Raw genomic sequence first — 20,056 nt, forward strand, 5'->3', positions numbered from 1 at the left:
ACTTAATATTGTCACTTTTGTACTTTGACACGCCACATACTCACACTTATTAAGTAATATCTAATAATTTTGACTCAAAAGCAAAACATTGTAACTGCTGTTCAATGTCCCTTGTAGCGACACAAGTGACATTTACGGGATAATTTAAAGTTGTTCAACAGTAGTAGAGACGATTATTTTACATGGTAAGTATTTTCCTATCGTCGTTGTTCCTAGCATTTCATCAATTATTTATTCATCTATTTCAAGAAATGGACTCTCATACAGTTTAATACGTTGCTTTCATCGGTGTAGCTGTAGTGGAACGTTATCTGTGACAAAAGGCATTGTAGGTGATGGAAGCAGTTGCTCAATGTTATTTCAGTGGTTGGTAACGCACCTGGAATCTGGATTATTAATCAGCAGCTGGTTTGTGACGAAACGCCTCGTGCCCTCGTCGTAAATCATCGTCCTTTTCCGTAACTTCTCGCGCATCTCCAATAAACGGTGCTGCTTATGCCACAGCAGCAGCAGTCGAGGACGGCGAGAACGATGATGGCGACCGCCAAAGCGATTCTTTAACAGGAGAAAAAAAAACATCCGCCGACGAAGCCAAGCCCCTACAATGGAAGGACATGCCGTTACCGACCAAGAGCAACTCCTGCAGTTTCTGAGGAGGCTCAAGGAGGTTTTCGACGTGTGCGACGAGGATGCTGACGGCTTCATCCGGGTGGAGCACTTGGTGGACCTCGGTCTTCAGTTCGGTCAAGGAGACGAGGTGAGAGAGGCTGAGAGGGGGTAACCACAGACAGGTAGCTCCGTATCAGCCTGTGGTCGCTCAACCGACATTTTGATAAGGTTAACTATTAACATGCGACGAATTATGGACCGTACGTTATGGCAACAACAGGCCACCTGCCTCTACGTTTTTAAATGTCACAGGTGTGTTAGAAGTGTTAGCTTTTAGTGGCTCATTAGCTAGACATTAGCTAGCTATTAGCATATTACTGCTTAGGTGTGCTGCTATATCACAGATATAACGACCTGTCATGCTACCTCTTCATTCTGTCTGTCTCATGTGTCATACGCATATTTAAACGGTTCCAGCTATTATTATTAATACTTAATACATATTAGTATATATAATATAAATATCATTAATAATAATAATTAACGGTTCCTGCTTATTAACACTAGAGAGGCAAGGTGAAAAAGCCTTACACAGAAGCCCACCAAGCCTACAACTAAACTATTTTTTTCAGCAGAGGTATTCCTATTATAAACCTCTACCACACTGTTGTGTACATTGCAGTGTTACGTTTATGCTAACACACCAAATGCTTTTGGTCTTTTTCCAGCATATTGGTGATGTAGACACCTCCATCCATCATTGGCCTAATGTATCTTGTGACATCAAACTGTGATCCAGCACATCTACACAACACTGTGTACTACAGAAAACATCACAGTGACTAAAAGCATCAGCGATAAATAGATTTTTGGTGTCAGCTCTTCATAATCTAAGATACTACCGTTTATGTGGTGCTATGTATCACTTTTATATCCTCGGCCATTGTGGGCAATTCTGCAAATCAATAAAAAAAAATGCTTCTTAGCGACCATATTAGATTTTTTATATGATCTCTGTAATATTTGATTAATTCCCTCAATTAACTGGAAACAAACATTCCTGTCTGCTTATACCACCAATAAACAGTTTATTGATTGATTTTCCAGAAAATGTTCTCCATCATGATTAATATTGATGTTGAGATAAAGTTGGTGGAAATCTTTCACAAGAGTGAAGCAGACAGTGAGCTCCATAGACTGTATATATAGACTTTTTATATACAGGCTTTTTTACATATAGTCTGTGGTCAGCTTGATCCGGCCCGATTGAATGTCAACAACCTTTTGTTTTATCGAGATATCGAGTTCAATATCTCATTTTCTCGAGATAACAAAATACTGGTGATCTTGGAAAAAAATAAATAATTCTAGCACAGTTCTCGTCTTCCATAATTTTGGGCAGTACTTCCCAACATTATTCAGCTTGTGGCCGTTAATTCTGAAGCAATATCTCCCTGTGACCCGTTGTTGCAGGTTGCGTGTTCTATAAATTATGAACACTGGAGTTAAAGAGATTTTATTCCTCTTGGATTTATTATCTTGGATAATTTCAGAGGCCTGGAGAGGAAAAACTCACCGACTACTCAGTATTGCACCAAAGAACAAACAGCTTGTTGTGGGATTTAGCAGGATTTATTTTTTTCCTTCGATCCCTGCCTGGGTCATCATCTTGTGATGCCCTTAGATTCATCTGGCAACCCTGCGTCGGGGCTTTCAGGCTTTCTGTAGTTATTGCAGTTCACATCAGCGCCGAACTACCTCGCTATGTTTCCATGTTGTTTTTCTCACCTTAGATTGAACATTGTAAAGGCTATGGTACTGAACCAAGCGGGCAATGTCACTTTAGATTCTGAATGTTAAACACGCAGTCGATAAAGTCCAATGGTTTATGTTGTGTGCAGTAAGGTTCAGGGGCGGAGCCAGAGAGTGTAAACATTCAGGGCTCAGCCCAAACCTAGGAACTATATATATATATATATTATATATACTACTACAACTATATACTCTGTTCTTCAAGACATTTGATAATAAAATATCTAAAACTCTGTACATCATTTGGGAAAAACATGGAAACAAATCAAGTCAACATCCTGTTTTGTATTTAATTGTTCTCCAACTCTCTTCATCTTTCTGAAACACAACAAAGGATGAGGATGAATAATATCCACTACATATGTAGGGTAGGCTATTTTCCGTTACAAATCCCCCCCCCCCAAAACCTGAAAAGATATTGAGGTTGCATATATCAGCGCCACAGGAACTCCAGATATCTAAATGCTGGATCTGATGTGCCCTTTTGGGGCTGACAGTACTGGCGGGGGGTGCAGGATGCTGTGCCAGTCTGATAGGTTCAGTACCATGGAGAGCACACTGCCAGTCAGGGTAAACACCAAGCAGTAGTGCCAGGGCTCTCTCTGTGGTACTGAACCTGGGGCTAGCAGGGGTGCTAGTGGTCAACACTAACCCCCGAGTCATCATTTGATGGCTTATTCCATGATTCTACAGCTTGCTAATCTACCATTTTATCATATTTTAAGATTTGGAGCCAAATACTTTTTCTATTTTCTTTGGTTGAAATGAATGGCTAAAGATAGCCGCTTCCAGGTTTTCTGCTCCGTTTCTTCGTAAGTCCATGTATTGTTTATGGAGTGAAAGTACTTTTCTAATGGAATGGACAAAGGCTTAATAAATATATTTACCTATACCCTCACAAGCAGGCTTCAAGTTGATTTTCATGCCCTGCTGACAATAATCAAACCAGTGGCTGCATGTAAGACTTGGAAATGTGTTAGGCCTTAGGACATGCTGAACAATAATGTGAAGTATATGCTGGAGCACCACTTTCGTAGTTCATGGCAATTCGCTTCCAAGAAGACTAGCACCCAGTTGTCATACTTGTGTTGGAGTGTGTTTAGTCACACTCGGTTATTTAGATTGCTGTGCAAAACAGGAGCTTGGAAGAGAAAGAAATGAAACCCGGTGAAGAGACGGGACTCAGAGGGAGAGGAGGACGCACCGAGTACCACAGATAAACAATATCCAACAGTGAGAGTAGATTTTCCTTTAAGCTGTCATGGCGGCTGAGCTGAGCACCCCGAACACACTTCTACTAAAAATAACTCGGAGGTAGCTGCTGCTCCATGCCCCCTGCTCCCCCCCCCCCCCCCCCCCCCCCGCAGCTCCTCTCATCCCTGTGTTCTTTGTCGCCATGGCGATGAGAGCTTCTGGAGGAGACTTATGAGCGGATTGGTCGGTTAATAAGTAATGAAATGATCCGCCTGTGAGACGGCACTCACTGCACCAGCGCTGTATTTACATTTGTTTCTTTTGGAAAACAATGACACATCCAGAAGCATCCGTTTCCATGGCGATTAGTTGACCGCAGCGAGCGTACATTATGAAATACCATCTTTATTCCCCATTCCCTCACCACACTGCCCCATACTGTATGCATGCACACATTACAGTAGCCTACAAATGCAATAGTTGTCAAAGCACATATAAAGTATTTTATACAAATGTTTATTTCTGTTATTTATACTGACAAAACATCTTTTTTGTACGAACACATCATTCGGGTTTTGTTTTGCTAATTTTAGCCCTACAATTTGTGTTTTGTCATATCAAAAATGTACTCTTAAATATTATTATTATTTCACAACTTTTTTTAAACATATGCAACATTATTATAGACTTTTAAACGTATTTCTCTGTTTTATGTAATTAGAAAACCAACTGATGGTCGTAGGAGAGTTGACAGATATTTTTCACAGTTTTCTGACATAAGCTGACTCATTGAGAAAATATTTGGCGGATTAATTGATAATGAAAAGGTGGATAATGCTAACAGAAGCATATTTTCAAGTGGACAGCGCCTCTGAAGCTCTGGGCTGAAAACTGTATTTGAACTTGTGTTTGTTTGATCGTTGCTGGAGGTGAAGAGATTCTGTCCTAATCCAGTCCAACCGTCCATTGACACTGCACACATGTACATATTTCATTATAAGACATTAGAGACATAACAAACTTATAGAGTTTCAGATGTATAATATTAAGGGATTGGTTGAAACTGGCTTCTGCTTGCCTGACATGGAAGCCTCTGGAGGTGTTTGATGTAGCAGTGTTAAGCCCGTGTGATGATGTGACACTGAGCTGTGGGATGTGTGACTGTGTGTGTGTGTGTGGGAGAGAGATAACATGTAGATGCCTGTTTAGCACAGGTTGATCCACAGTATATAACTTTGATCTATTTATCCATACTCAGAAACCGTCTCCCACCAAATCCCGTGTCCGATGGTATTCCCTCCTCCTGCTCTGAGCACGGCTGTCAGAGACGGAGCCGTAATCTTCTGCTACAGTCACACTCTGTAGCGTTATTCCAACCAAAGGAGATGCCACATCGACTTGTGCAGAGCATTGATGAAGGGGCAGAGAGGAGCTTGAGGGGAGGCTGGATGGCGTTGTCAGCAGTGCTCAGTGCGCTAGGGGACATGTAGGCAAATGCGTCTTACTTTATGACACAACTAAAACAAAATAGCACCTGACAGTGCACGTACGCAGTGAGGTAAAGGTCGACTCCATGTGCCTTCTTTTCTGGGTTTCTCAAATGGGAACGCCCAATCAGCCGAATTGATAACCAAAGTAAGCTATTCAGTAAGGTGATCAATAATGTGAAAGCTAGGACTAGCTGAGGGAACTGATATTCTCACTTTATGTCAAGATCCTTAAGTCAAAACTATATGTAACAAAAGAATGCAATGTCAGTAAGCCTGCAGAAAAGTCAGGGTCACACAGAGGGGTGGGACGCTCTGAATTGTTAAAAATGTTTTTTAACAATTTAACAGTAGACACTTAGACAGACTTCCCTGGACATATTCATAGTGTTGGCATTCTCTAAGTGAATAAATGTGTAAGGGATGAAAGCGGGAGAGATTCAAACCAACCAAGCGACATTAACATCCATAGAGTCAGCAGGGCTAAAAATCACAACCCATTTTAGAGTGATAGGCCTATTCAATGTAAGGAGAAGAGGGTGGGCTGAACTGATGCCTAATGCCCCTGTTGTTTTCTGTCCAGAGTCTAAGAATAGAGGGCGCAGCATCGTGTTGTAAAGATCTCTCTTGTCTCTTGCAGGTGAAGAAGTTAACCAGGTACCTGGATCCCAACGCTCATGGGAAGATCAACTTCAAAGACTTCTGCCACGGAGTGTTTGCCATTAAAGGTACATGTAACTGATGGACCAAAGAGGTTCAGCAGAGAGTTAGCGGCTTCCCCCTGTTTCCAGTCTTTATGCTAAGTTAAGCTAACTGCTGTTGCTTCATATATACATCACAGGCATTGAGGGTGGTGTCCATCTTCTCATCTAACTCTCAGACAAAAAGTGAATGAGCCCCAAAATGTTGAACTGTTCCTTAAACTGTCGATAACCTTCCTGAGGTGTGGTGCAATGTATTTCAGTTTGTTTCTCCCCTTTCCTCTTCTTTGTTTCTTTCTTCTGTCCTTCCTGCCCTCCTCCTGCCAGGTTGTGAGGAGATCCTGAAGATGGCTGTGGGTCCTCGCGGCATTACCTCCAACCAGTCTGTGACTGACAATGGTTACATTTACCAGGTACAGGCTTATGCAGTTTAACAGTGAAAGCTTCGTGCCTCCTTCATACCTTGAAAACGGATATATACTCAAAAAGGGGGAAGGGGGGGGGTTAGAAGGTACTGATGCCTTTTGGTCATTGTGCACAAATTGATAGACCGGCCACATTAGAGAGTCAGATTCTCCACCGGTCCCCCTTCACTCCTCTGTCACAGCTGTTACCTCTAGTTTGTTTGTGTTTGTAGTGTTTGTGTTTACAGTTCATCAGCATTTCAAAGTTTGCCTCTCAGGACAGATGCAAATGTGATTCCCAGCTTAACTCCACCCAACATCTCATCTCATGTCTGGGTGTGCAGTAACCTCAAACCATTTTCTCACTCCAAACTCATTCACTACCGCCGCTTAGTCAGTGCCCCTCGGCGTCTGACACCGACGCCCCTCGGTGCCCTTTAGCGCCGGAACGCACCGGGCTTTCAACAACTAACTAACTTTGTAATTATTTGGGGCTTAGTTGTTTTTGCAGCAGGCAAAGTAAGGTAGCAGAGATTTCTCTTTATTTAGTTTTTTCATTATTTTGTAACATTCCTTAATCTATATATTCTTTTTCTGGGTAAAAGTGAGGATTATGAGATAGTAATTCACTTACTAAATAGTAAGCTTCCTATTTCAAAATGTTGCCATTCAGTATCACAATTGTTTTTCTTTACCTGGCAGAAATTGTCTTCCATAAAACTGAGATTTTGATTTATTCACTAACATGTTTGTCTTGAGCATTTACAGCACCATCATCGATTAAAATATCGATGAATGTGCAATATATCACAAGTTGCTGTGTGTAGTCCTCGCCACAAGAGATCAGCCCAACTGAACAGTTGCTTAGCAACAAGAGAGAGAGAGAGGGCAAGGGGGAGGGAGAGAGAGAGAGAGAGAGAGAGAGAGAGAGAGAGAGAGAGAGAGAGAGAGAGAGAGAGAGAGAGAGAGAGAGAGAGAGAGAGAGAGAGAGAGAGAGAGAGAGAGAGAGAGAGAGGTGTGGCTTTGTCCCTGCTGAAGCGGCGGTGTGTTTTCAAATGTGAATGGTGAGCTGCAGTGAAATGTGTGTGAGCCTTCCAGCTTCAGGAATACAGTGGATTTTGGTCCCACCTCCACGATGACAGATACCGTATGTTGTTTTGAATGCACACACACACACACACACACACGTGTCTCAGGGAGAATATTGCTTCTTACTTAAATGAAAAGAGCATTCAGTACGTTTACACACAGAAACAGGATGATTTAAAGTGATGCTTAATGTCATTTGCTGCCGGTGTGTGTGGATCCACTTTGGATTAAATATGTTGAGCTAGTTTGATAGACTGCATGTGAAGGTGAGTGGTCTTCTTCACCACTGCTCTGTGTTTCGTAATGTTATAGTCCTGTAGGTCAAATGCCAGTGATTGCATTTATTTGAATAATCATACTACTTCTAAAGTTCCTGTCCGCTCTGTGTGCACACAGCTGTTTCCACTTCATTTGGCTGATTAGGTCTCTTCTCAGGTGTGTGCAGACTCTGCCTGATTGACATCTTCCTCACTCTGCTCTCGGTTCAGTTGCACCTGTTGGGGGCGGGGCATCTGCCACCTTGATGGTTATTATCGGTTATGGTGTTTGGATTCACACAGGAGCTCAGTTATTGATGACAGTGGAATTCAGATACAGCACCGAGGAAGTCGGCAAGAAAAAGAGTCGACACACACTCACCAGCACAACGTCTGCCTGTTTGTCTTATGCTGGCTCGATGGTGACTTTTCTATACTGTCTGTTGATTTGGTAAACACAAATGCAAGTCATTCCATTTAGTATGTCTTACTGGGATTTTACTCTAAACTTTTTCCACTTTATATTACATGTATAAATATGTTTCAGTGGAAGGTCAACATTAGACTACACGTCCCTAGATTAACTATTTTTAAATTCCTCATTTACTCTTTGTCAGGAATCCAAATCTCCACACACTTCTCTTCATCTCAGACAAAAACATGTGTATAATTGATGAATGAAAGCTACTCGGCGGCGGTGGTGCGCGTGTGTGTACGTGTGCATACAAATATAAAACGCAAACCACAATCTCGATGGAAAGCACCTATTTTGTAATTGCAGCTGGATCTGTTTGTGTGCGTGCGTGTGTGTGCGCGCGCGCGCATTTGTGTGTGTGTGACACAGAGTGTGCATCTGCCCTGGCACCTCCGTTGGGTGAAGCCAGACAGGCACTTGCATAATTGATGACACACAGATCCGAGGCACGCGACATCCCACTCTGTTTCTGATAAATCTCCAGGTCAAATGCTGGAGGTGTGCTGTAATATCCCACGGTGTCTTCTATTGCTCGACATATTTGATAATATGCGGTTTAAGCTGTCACTATATCTTATTGCTGCTCTAACAAGGTTTAAGGCCAGAGATTTTCGCTTCTTGACGTCCTATGATTCAATGTAAAAGGTGTCTCATCTGTCTCAGGGAGTGTTTAACTGAAGAGACGGGAAAAGAAATCTAAATGTAATGTAAGACTTTTAATATTTACACATTATTGATAATGCTGTAGATTGTTTTTGCAGGGGTAAGATGCTCTAGTGTCTCTACCTGCCTCTTCAGTGCGCTTTGAATCCACGCTCTATTCTCACCGAGGCGGCGTGTGCCCATTTGTTGACGTTGCTAATGTTTAATTTTTTTTTGTTCGCTTGTTTGTGTAGAACGGTGAGGCCAAGCTGGGCCCTCCCATTATCATGTGCACGCGCTCCTACCCAGAATGCAGTGTGTACGGCGAGGGCTGTGGCCCCGACGGGGAGTGCGACATGGACAGCAGCGCCGAAAACGGCAACGGCTCCGACTCGTTGCATCCAACGAGGCGACACGGGTCAGTCCCAGCGATACGAGGGAGTGGGCCACAGACTGTATGCGTGGAACAGACCACCTGTCCATCCAGGAAGTGGGGACAGAAAAGTGAAGCCAAAATATTCCCCGATACACCCCCATTAGCCTCAAATAACTAGTTAAAACCAAACCTATCAGAGAAATGATCCCCTGCACGTATATCGCCGTGATAACTACCTAAAATGACAAATCGTCTCTTGCATCACTATTTCTATTTGTGAATAAATGTTTTGCAGTTTGAATAATGAGAACTGCGGGCATTGGTAAGCTCTTAAAATACATTCTGTTAACAATTGCAAGTTGCAAATAATTGTCTTATGATTTTAGAGACCCCCTGAAATTTTCCCATTGAGGCTTTCAGGACGCCTGTTGGGTCAATCCGAGAACCCCCCCCCCCCTTTGTCACACACTGGCTGCAGCCAACCACCAGGGGGCAATCAAGAAGTATTGGCGAGCTTTTGGGGAGCTTTTATGTCCATCGTTATAATCAGAATTCGCTTTACTGTATATTATATACATTTATGGAACTATTGGGGTCAATTAGTGTTTATAAGTGAATGTCAGGAGCTATATGATGAATCTGTGTTACTTCTTCTCTTCTTCAGAAGAGGGTCTTCTGCTAGTTTATTGTTCTTATTTCTTTTTTTTTCTTTTTTAATAACCACCCTTCCTGTCCTTCCTGCCACGCAACCCTAGCCACCTGATTGGCTCAGCGTCTGCGTCCGTCATCTCCGGGGAGGAGCAGTTCGAGGACTACGGCGAGGGGGAGGACGTGGATTTTACTCCCAGCAGCCCTTGTCCTGAAGAGGACACCCGAACGAATGGCTTCTCAGACCTGGGATCCTCCCTTCCCTCCAGGTCGGTGGTTGAGTCAGAAGCACACACCCTGAATCACATGACGTAACAGGAAGTGTCACTTTTTGGTTTCTTAGAATAACTATTTTCTTGTCAGATATGTTCCTTATCCTCTTTTCTGATTGAAGTTGGCTGATTCAGATTTTTGAAAAGTCTGACCTGTATATTCCGATTTCCTGTCTAAGAACTTTAATTGACAGAAAGGCTCCAGACTAACTTTTTTTCACAACCGTTCCGGAAGCAAAACATAATTTCAAACTTTCCATGAAATCTTCTATTATCCCTTTACTTTATTGTCATCTATAGTAGTTATTTACAAAAACACACAATTGAAGAGGAAATAAATTATTGTGTTTTTATTGACATTAGTAGTTTTAATAATGTATTATATGCTGCTTAGAGCTAGTGTTAGGAAGTTAAACGGGTCATAACTCCCTCTCAAATATCTATTTCATATTGTTGTGAGAATAAAGTTGAAATATCAAGAATAAAGTCATAATTTCAGTATATGTGTTGACGCTAAATTTAGCTGTTTATTCTCGATATTTCGTTTATATTCTCAACATTTCAATTTAATTCTCAAAATGCAAAAAAGAAAAAGTCTTGCACTAATACTGACAGTTCAACCTTGATCCTGTAATGTTTGTTTTATTCGTGACATCTTGACTTTATTCTCGAAATTCAAAACAATAAAGAAATCTCCTAATTTCGTCCCAAATATATGGACTGAGCATCGCAGCAATATCTTCCTCGATTGTTCTAGCCCCGGTCTCGCTGTGGTGACACATTTGTTGTTGCAGGGTTTGTTGTAGCTGTATTTGATATCCAATAGGTTTCCTATTACTAGCATAGCATTCCATCTATTGATGTATTCTTTGTGTTTACAGTGCTGGCCAGACTCCTCAGAAGATGCGGCAGCTGTATAACAGTGATCTGCTGGACATCTACTGTTCTCAGTGCTGCAAGAAAGTGAATCTGCTCAACGACCTGGAGGCTCGACTTCGAAACCTCAAGGCCAACAGGTAAAACGCACAACACACACGAAGCAGCAAAGAACGCCGTTTGGGGGAAAGAAGACACACGGCAGATCAGTTTTTTCGCCAACTGTAATGGTGATACAGCCACCTGAAGGCAGCGGGTATCTGTTCCATCTGCAGACTCTGAACTGGAGTGATGATGTCACTGTTCAGCCACAGTTACGCACAGCAGATCTGCCGGTTTTGTTTTGTCCAACCAGCATCAGAACAGAACCACAGAAATCAACCACAGATGAATTATTCTACACTGTTTCTTCTGCACACAAACTGGCCGACACATTGTGAATCCCTTAGAACTTCTCGCTCCGCTTATAACTCCCTAAGGAGCGTTTTTTTTCCCGATCCCGGCCTGTGCGCCACAGGTGCCCCGAGGGAGCCTGGCTCACGAAATTGGCAAAAGTGTGCTTCATGGAAGTAGAGCCTGTGGTGTCCATCGACTGGTGGAGGGGAAGAGATAAAAAACAAACTCTCTGCGCAGAGAAAGTACTGCCCTCTGCTGATTCTGAATGGACACATGAAGCATCATTAAAAACATGTTGAATAAAACACCACACTAAGTGGTAAAAGAGAAGATATCTGTCTGTGTGTTTTGAGGTTTCTTTTCTTTTTTGGTTTTCAGCAGCAGCTATAGACGAGCGTGTGAAGTCATGATAATTGTTGTAGCAGCAGGTAGTGTGTGACTCAGTCTCTCTCTCTTGTGTTTCAGCCCTAACCGAAAGATTACCAGCACAGCATTTGGTCGGTGAGTGACCCGACTTTCCTACCAATCACCTCTTTAACATGAAAATACTGCAGTGAATCCGCATTTGCAATCCAATGATGGGTTCAGTATTTAGCCGGGTGATGTATGTGAGTATCACTGTGTAGAACGGGTAATAATGTCCTCTGTTGGTTTCTAACGCGTCCTCTCCTCCCTGCAGTCAGCTGTTCCAGGCCAACCACAGTGTGTTTGGGTCCAGCCAGGGCAGCAGCACAGAGGATCTGTTCACGGACAGCATCGACTCCTGCGACCTCGACATCACAGAGAAAGTAAAAGACACGAATGCTCAAAAATGCAAGCAGTTGTTGTGAATTTTGGGTGAACACCAGTTAAAAGGATAAGCAGCATCATTCGGGTCCGTTTGTTTTAGGTTCACACAAGTCGGAAAAAATCCGACTTGTGTTTTTCAGTATTATTATTATTAGTAAATTAGGGGAATACATTTTATTCCTTTTAGCTTTTTCATACTAATAATATGAGCCTGATCTTTATCTGCAACTGTGTAGAAATACTGGCTGTAAACACAATGAATTAAAACAGCAGTGCAGCATATGTTGATTTAGAACATTATAAATGAAGATATTCGGTAAATACAGTCTTTGGGTGCAGCCCTAGTTCTAAGTGTGGTGGTCTTCCTCAGGTCAGTTTTCTGGAGAAGAAGGTGACTGAGCTGGAGAGCGACAGTCTGGCCAACGGTGACCTGAAGTCTAAACTCAAACAGGCGAACACACAGCTGGTACACAGGTAGGAAAACACAATCACTGAGTAATTTATTTATTAAGAGCCAGTGTGTTGCGTGTTTTTGTTACCTTATGATGAGCCATTTATATCCTCTGTTAAACTGTACTGTTCTCTCTCACACTAATTGTGTGTGCACCCCAGGGTGCACGAGCTGGAGGAGCAGGTGAAGGATGCAGAGGCGAGGGCAGATCAGAGTCTGGAGGAGGAGACCAAGAGGCACCGGGAGGCTTTCAGCAAGATGGACAGGGACAGAAACATAGAGATAGACCTGCTCTGTAACAGGTAAAGTCCTCCACGGCGTGAAACTCACACCTTAATCCAGACCCTAAGAGGTGCTGGTGCTGACCTTTTGGTTCTGACTCCTCATGTAAGTGATGCTATTCGAGGGGTAGTTGCTCTCAAAAGTGAAGCTTTTCCAAGCTGCACACTGCTGCCACAGAATGAAGTAACCAAACGATTTTCATCCCTCTGCACTTTTACTTTGAACGAGCCAAGCGGCAAATTCCGTTCCTTCCACCTTCTGCGGGTCCACCATTTTTTTTTTTTTTTTTCTTTTTTTTTTCAAACCTTAGAAATGCCAGCTAAATGGTTTTCGGTGTTGAAAAAAAGAATAGTTCCCCTGGTAAAGTTTCAACTATGTTAGGATGCTGTTACTGCATCTTGTTTCTGGTATTTCGATGAGAGCATTAAGTCTGCAGCTCCATACAGATGCTGCTAAAGTAAACCCAAGCTTGAAGCAGCGTCCTAGGTTACAAACACTGATCCAGGACCTGCAGTAGTCTACGTTACATGGTATCACCACCGTGATAATTCACGGTAAACCTGAACTTGTTCAAAACGTAAAGTACTGTTGGTGTTCTAGTTCTGAACTGTGTGTGTGTGTGTGTGTGTGTGTGTTTGTGTGTGTGTGTGTGTGTGTGTGTGTGTGTGTGTGTGTGTGTGTGTGTGTGTGTGTGTTCATACACAGGGTACAGCTGTTAGAAGAAGAGAATGGAGAGATGAAGTTAAACGTGTGCAGACTCAAGTCGCAGACTGAGAAACTGGACCAGGTGAGTGATCTACTAAAAGGAAGATTCACATTATTACAACATGGGTCTTGTTTTTTTTGTTTGTTGTGGCCATCATTATGATTACAGCATTCAGTTGTAGTAACAAATTATAGAAAGCTGGGACATCTGGGAATGCTAAAACATTGCTAAAAACCAGAGCAGTTGGACAATCCGGAGGGTCTGAAACAAAACCTAGAGATTAGTCCACCTTGTTTTGAAGAGTCCACAGTTTACAGACGGACTTGTTGTAGCAATGTCGCTGTGTTCCCGGGTCCCAGTTACTTTGATGAGTAGAGTGATATTAGAACTATTGGCCAAAGCTACAAAATACGACTCAAATTGTAACACGGCATAATTATTCTTTGACCTTAAAAATAAACGACCTTAAAGGGGACATGTCATACTCATTTTTAGGTTCATACTTGTATTTTGGGGTTTCTACAAGAACATGTTGACATGATTTAATGTTACACACATTATTCTTCTCCTACTGTCTGTCTGAATAGACCTGTAATCACCCTCCGTTTTAGCGCCTGTCTCTTTAAACACTCCCTCCCAAAAAAGTCCTGTCTGCTCTGATTGGCTTGCTAGAAAGATATTGCGCACCTTATTATTTATTATTTCTCAAGCTGTGAGCGAAGATACTCAGATGGAGGGGCGGTGTATTCTAATGAGCCTGCGTGTGACAGAGCCGAATCTGATTGGTTTGTTGAATCACATGTTTTCTGATCTAGACAGCCCAGAAAAAACTAACTAGTTTGTCTTATTTCACAGTGTGTGGGTTGGTCACCACTTAAGTGAGAGTAGAGGAAGTGGTTAATTTGCCTTCCATGTGTCAACGATTTCCCGCCCTGTTTCCTCCGCAGGAGAAGCAGAGGATGACGGACAAGCTGGAGGACACTGGTCTGAGGCTGAAGGATGAGATGGACCTCTACCGGAAGATAATGGACAAGCTCTGGCAAAACCGCCATGAGTTTCAGAAGGAAAAAGTGGCCATGCAGGAGGTGAGTCCCTCTAGATTACAGAGAGGTCACATGAGAAATGTTAAAGCTGGAGGGTGGGACTTCTACATATAAAGGAACGTCGGTTACATTCAATTTGTAGCGTTTCCGAGCCCCAGAGTCCCTTTTAGAAAACCTCATTTTTCTGCAGCATGGTCAGGCAGTCCTGGTTCTGGTTGTCCGCCATAGCTTCCTCCATACTCCTAGCTGCTGCTCCGTCACTTCGGTCTCTCCAATGTTGTTATTACTTAGTAGGGGGAGACTAAAGTTCCACACCGCAGGATTTAAGGAGTTCCTTTGAATTGGATCTTTTCTATGCAGTTGATCGATGATCTCCGCCGGGAGCTGGAGTATCTGCAGCTGTTTAAGCTGGAGATGGAGCATCCAGGACAGGGCAAGGGGCTCTCTGAGTTCAACGCCAGGACCAGAGAGATCGAAATGGAGCACGAAGTCAAGAGACTGAAACAGGTTTACACACTCGCACACACACACTCACCCTTGTTCTTCTGTCCTCATGGGACTTTCCACTCTCTATATTCATTCCCAAGTGGTTTAGGTTTTGACAACACAAACAGTGCACGGCAAACATGGAACACATAGACTTGAGATTGAACCTGAACAATATATTGGTCAGGATATTATTGATCAGTATGGGTGCATATGTTAGCCACTAAATGACTTTCAGTACAGAAATACCAAAGATATGTTTTAAAAACCAGTGTTGCCATTATATAGAAGGACTGTTGCTCTGTCATTAGCTTAGATGTGGTTTAAGATTTAAAATGGGTGTAAACCTGTGTTGTCTGGGTCACATGATCACATGTCCTCAACTCACCTGTGGTTTAATCTGAACCTGGATGCTGTATATGTCACTGTATCTGAGGTTTATCTTAAACAAAGGAGATATGACGTGTACCTTTTGGAGAGAGCCAGGTTAACTGTTTCCAGTCTCTATGCGAAGCTAACCGGCTGCAGCTTCATATTTACTGTACAGACCCGAGAGTGGCATCAATCCTTTCATCTAACTCTCTGCATGAAAGTAAATAAGAGTATTTCCCAAAATGTCAAACAGTTCCTTTTTAAAGTATTCCTTAGAAGTAGAACAAACTCGTCACACAGCACACTACGCACCGACAGAGAGAGAGAGACCCACTCAGTGAGGAAATCTCTTTTTACTTATAGTGCATTTGCATCATACATTTGGGTGTTCAATAACGCATCTCACCAAAACTTTATAGTGATTTGGGTCATTTGAGATGGGAGCATTATATATTACTTATTTTACTCTGTCTTAAAGAGACAGGCGCTTAAACACTGTTTAACACGGAGTGTGAATACAGGTAAATTCAGAGTTTGTTCGACCATTAAAGCATGTAAACATGTTCTACGAGAAACCCAAAAAGAATGAACCTGAAAATGAGCATGATACAACTCTTTTAATACCTTTTTGTTACTGTACTGCACAGAGTCGAGGCTTTCGTCCACAATCCACCTCTGAAAGGAACCGCTCTCTTTTCGCTTCCTTTAGGACAACCACAAGCTGCGGGACCAGAACGACGACCTGAACGCTCAAATTCTCAGTCTGAGTTTGTACGAGGCCAAGAACCTGTTTGCCTGTCACACCAAGGCCCAGTGCCTGGCAGCTGAGATCGACAACGCGTCCAGGGACGAGGTTGGCGTGCCGCTGCTGGATGGGTGTCATATAATGCAGATATCTGTTACGACTGCTCTTCTAACGCAACTCTCTCTTTCTCTCTCTCTCTCTCTCTCTCAGCTGGTCGACGCTTTGAAGGAGCAGGAGGAGATCAACCTGCGTCTAAGGCAATACATGGACAAAATCATTCTGGCCATTCTCGACCACAACCCCTCCATCCTGGAGATCAAGAGTTAAACGCCATACACACACACGCTTGTGTTTCTGTAGTTGTGGGGACCGTTAACTGATATATTAGCTTGTACCTTTAAAGTTATAATCCTTTTATGATTTTAGCTAAACAAACTCATGTTGATTCGATAAACAAGTCAGTCAATAATGGTAGCATGTGCAACTGCCATCCGAGTACATGCTGCATACTCCCATGTCTTGTTTTGTGGACGCATAGTTGACGAATGATCGGATTAGAGACGACCTGCGCTTCCTGACTTCTTCACAGTAAAAGCGGTCCAGCGGCAGTGGGAGATGTCGATTAGCATTAGCAGTGATGCCGGATTACGTGCTGTGTATTTCCCCGTCAATCACTCGCTCGTGTGAAGGCAATTTGAATCCAGCGAGGGAATGGCGGACCCCACCACCAACAATAAAAACCGCGAGATAGAGAGATAAATGCTGAATAGCTATTGCTGAAAAATGCTGACCATGAATAGTATTAAAAACAGGGTATGGTTTCATGGACGTCTAAGGGATTATAACTTTAAACTGAAGCCCAAATTCTGAATGTCCTAAATGTTACGACTGACCACACACAAATATATATCTACACCACCACAGCAGGCGGTCTTCATATCCACTAGAACGGAACGCTTGTTTATGATGCAGTCTGTCAATCACTGTAGATCTGCTGTGCCATGTATAGTCTGTCCGCCAACATTTTATAGTTATATATTTGAAACTACTGAAATACTGAAAAAGACTTTAAAATATTTGGTAATACACAAAAGCATATTTTGGTGTTCACTTTGTTTGTTGTAGAGACAGTACCATTAGTAACTGATCATAACTGGGCTGCCACCCACTGAAACCGATGCGAGATTTAAGGAGTGCAGGACATAAAACAATTAGCGATTTTAAAGGGCCATACCAGTGTTTAGCATGTTAGCCAAAGCAGTCCGTAATATTTCGAATTTAGAAGGCGTTTTTTTACCGTCTTTGAACGTTCACTTCAGGCAGTATAAAAATCAACTTGGAGAGACTTGAAATTAGCTCATTATAAATGCAAGTTGACTTTCATACTGTATGGGAACGAATAGAAAACTTGTTCAAAATGTGGGGGATTGGCGCTTATTCGCTCCCAAGAGTGAGATGAGAAGATTGACACCAGTCTCATGTCCGTGTGTTCATTACAAAGCTGGAGTCAGGACTGGAGTTAGCTTAGCTTAGCATAAAGCCTGAAAGTTCAGAAATACACCCCTATGGATCACTAATTTACAGGATGTGTGTAGTTTGTTTAATCTGTCCACAAACCGAAATGTAAAACGATAAGTTTTAGAGGGAGTTATGTTTTGTTTATGTTGAACTACTTCTTTAAAAAAAAATAATAATAATAATAATAAAAGATGTGTAAAATGTTCAAAAATAATAAGTATTTGTGTATATGTAGTAAATGGCCACAACATGCATAAACACTGACATGCCCTTTTTAAGTGAAACAACTTCTAACCCTTTAAATTTCTCAACACTGAATGTCCACATGATTCATATATGCTGTATTCTACATCAAATCCATTTTTAGCTGTCAGTAACTGTCATTGAGCCTTTTGAGGGACAATTCTGTGCTGTTTCTGAAGACCAATTATGATAACGGTATTTAAAGGTGCTCTGAGCCAACATTATGTGCCAAATCTTAACATTTCACTTAGTTTTCATGGTTGAAGAGCGTTGTGCAGAAAAAAAGATCTCGCATACAAATTGCAATTCCAAAGCGGTATTAGAAATACTGTACTAATACTGTGTACTTTGCAGTGTTCTATAGAAGAAGAAGAAAAAGCACTTACTATAAGCAACCTACTGATTTAAAACGGGAAATCTCTAGATTTCTGTGCTGCCTTCAGTGTCTTTGTGAATTAGGAAAACCACTTTATTCTACCTATGCTGTAAATTAGTCTCACTCTAAATAATGCCACCTAAATGTTGAACTTAAATATTCTTTCACATGTGCTTCTTACACCCACAGTGTGACCTGGATGAGCTAGCCGAAGCTGCTGTCCTGAGCACTGTATTTAGTTTTGCTCCATTGCACAAAATGTTTTACATACTTTATTTGCTTGTTCTTTCACGGGTTTTTGTGCGTTTGCATACGAGGTATGACAATTATTGAAGTGGTTCTTGTTCATTGTTGCCATTGTGAGTGATTTTTATGTTGACATTTTTACTTTAAGACACAGTATTTGCGATTTCATACATTGTAAATGTTGTACAGAATCTAGTTACTATTTACGTGCAAGTCATTTCGCTTAAGAAGTCTCTTAGAGAGTTTTGACACAAAATAAGATAAAATATGTGTTGTAGATTATAATATGAAGTCAGTAATATATAGCACACTTGAAAGTGTCGCAGCCAAAGTATTTAACTGGAATAATATTGAACATGATGGAAAAAAAAAAAAATAGATCATAGTCGGTCACATCTCACATGTGTTCACTTTGACTTCTTTTACGTGTGTATCGCACATGGAATTATGGGTGACCATGTTGTAGAAACTAGATGTGTAAATAAAATCCATTGGCTTTGGCATGACGAAGTCGGCCCTGGTTGTTTGTTGCCTCGGAGCTCTGCTGTTCCTTTAACTGTTGAACACTGTCTTTTCCACTTTATTAGGTACACCTGTCTAGTTTTATTTACACATTATTAAAGATCACGTAGAGGAGAAGTGTATGGAGATAAAAATACATGTGCAGGTGAGGTAGAAAAGCTATGCGCTTATTTTAAAAAACTCAGCTAAAAGAGAGATCTATAAATACAAATAACTATGCAAAATAAAGTATCAACATGTTACGTCCTATTTTGACAAGTTAGGCTGCTATAGATAACGGTAAAGAAGGCTGAAGACCAAATCAAGATAATTCATTATAAAATCTTTTGATGTGAAAGCATTTGCATGATTTGTATATAGACAAAGACAGAGAATCAGTAAGTGCATGTTCATATCCATAGTTGGACTCCATGGTATTTTGATGAGTACTGTCCTCGAGATTTTCAGTACATTTGGGGGGGGATGTGAAAATGAGCCAGGACATTACAAAGCCTTTCTAAGATTCAAAACTTATTTATAATGTTAACGGTCATAATGAATAAACCAACGTCTACCTCTTTGTCTTACAGTTAACCAGAATGACTTGGGTAGTATCATTAATATAACATGTGGACCACAGTAACGCTGCTGAGACACAATGAGTGAGAGTCCATGGTAGAAGAGAAAGACAAACGGAGCAAACGAAAATCATTTGGTATTTAATAGAATGTATAAGATATTCATCGACATCTGAGAAATCAATGAAGAAATGAAATGATTTCACTGTCTATAGGTGAACAAAGCAATACACAGAAATAGACTTCTTCTGGAAGGAAAATTCAGAAATTACCTAAATTAGCCGAGCTACTCTCAACAGCTTTTTGGCCTTTTAGAAATAAATTACTTATGGATAAAAATAAATAAATATAAATAAGACTTTAATTCAGAAAATGTTAGTTTTTTGTTAAATCTTTACTAAATTTAACGAAAATATGAAGGGCACACTAATTGCTAAAACAAGTAAATATGATTTACTCAATGAAAAGATAAAAGAAAGTCT

General features: G+C 41.5%; 1 protein-coding gene across 2 annotated transcripts; it reads left to right on the top strand.

Annotated features, from left to right (window-relative positions):
• The first annotated feature begins 480 nt into the window (after positions 1-480).
• On the top strand, positions 481-16,439 carry rab11fip4a (RAB11 family interacting protein 4 (class II) a). Of its 2 annotated transcripts, XM_076080032.1 has the most exons (15): positions 481-757; positions 5,743-5,830; positions 6,131-6,216; positions 8,925-9,088; positions 9,802-9,963; positions 10,848-10,982; positions 11,704-11,739; positions 11,918-12,026; positions 12,398-12,501; positions 12,640-12,780; positions 13,466-13,547; positions 14,414-14,551; positions 14,870-15,016; positions 16,077-16,220; positions 16,323-16,439. In XM_076080032.1, exons 1-15 carry the CDS (start codon positions 605-607, stop codon positions 16,437-16,439), a joined length of 1,806 nt encoding a protein of 601 aa, XP_075936147.1. In that variant the 5' UTR covers positions 481-604. The 2 variants fall into 2 exon arrangements, with proteins under 2 accessions (XP_075936147.1, XP_075936148.1); XM_076080033.1 differs by lacking the exons at positions 481-757; positions 5,743-5,830; positions 6,131-6,216; positions 8,925-9,088 and adding an exon at positions 8,205-8,217 and having other exon boundaries at positions 9,819-9,963.
• The last annotated feature ends 3,617 nt before the right edge of the window (positions 16,440-20,056 follow it).

This window comes from Anarhichas minor, unplaced genomic scaffold (genome assembly GCF_050575085.1).
Source record: "Anarhichas minor isolate MPS153535 unplaced genomic scaffold, ASM5057508v1 ptg000007l, whole genome shotgun sequence".
NCBI classification, from domain to species: Eukaryota; Metazoa; Chordata; class Actinopteri; order Perciformes; family Anarhichadidae; genus Anarhichas; species Anarhichas minor.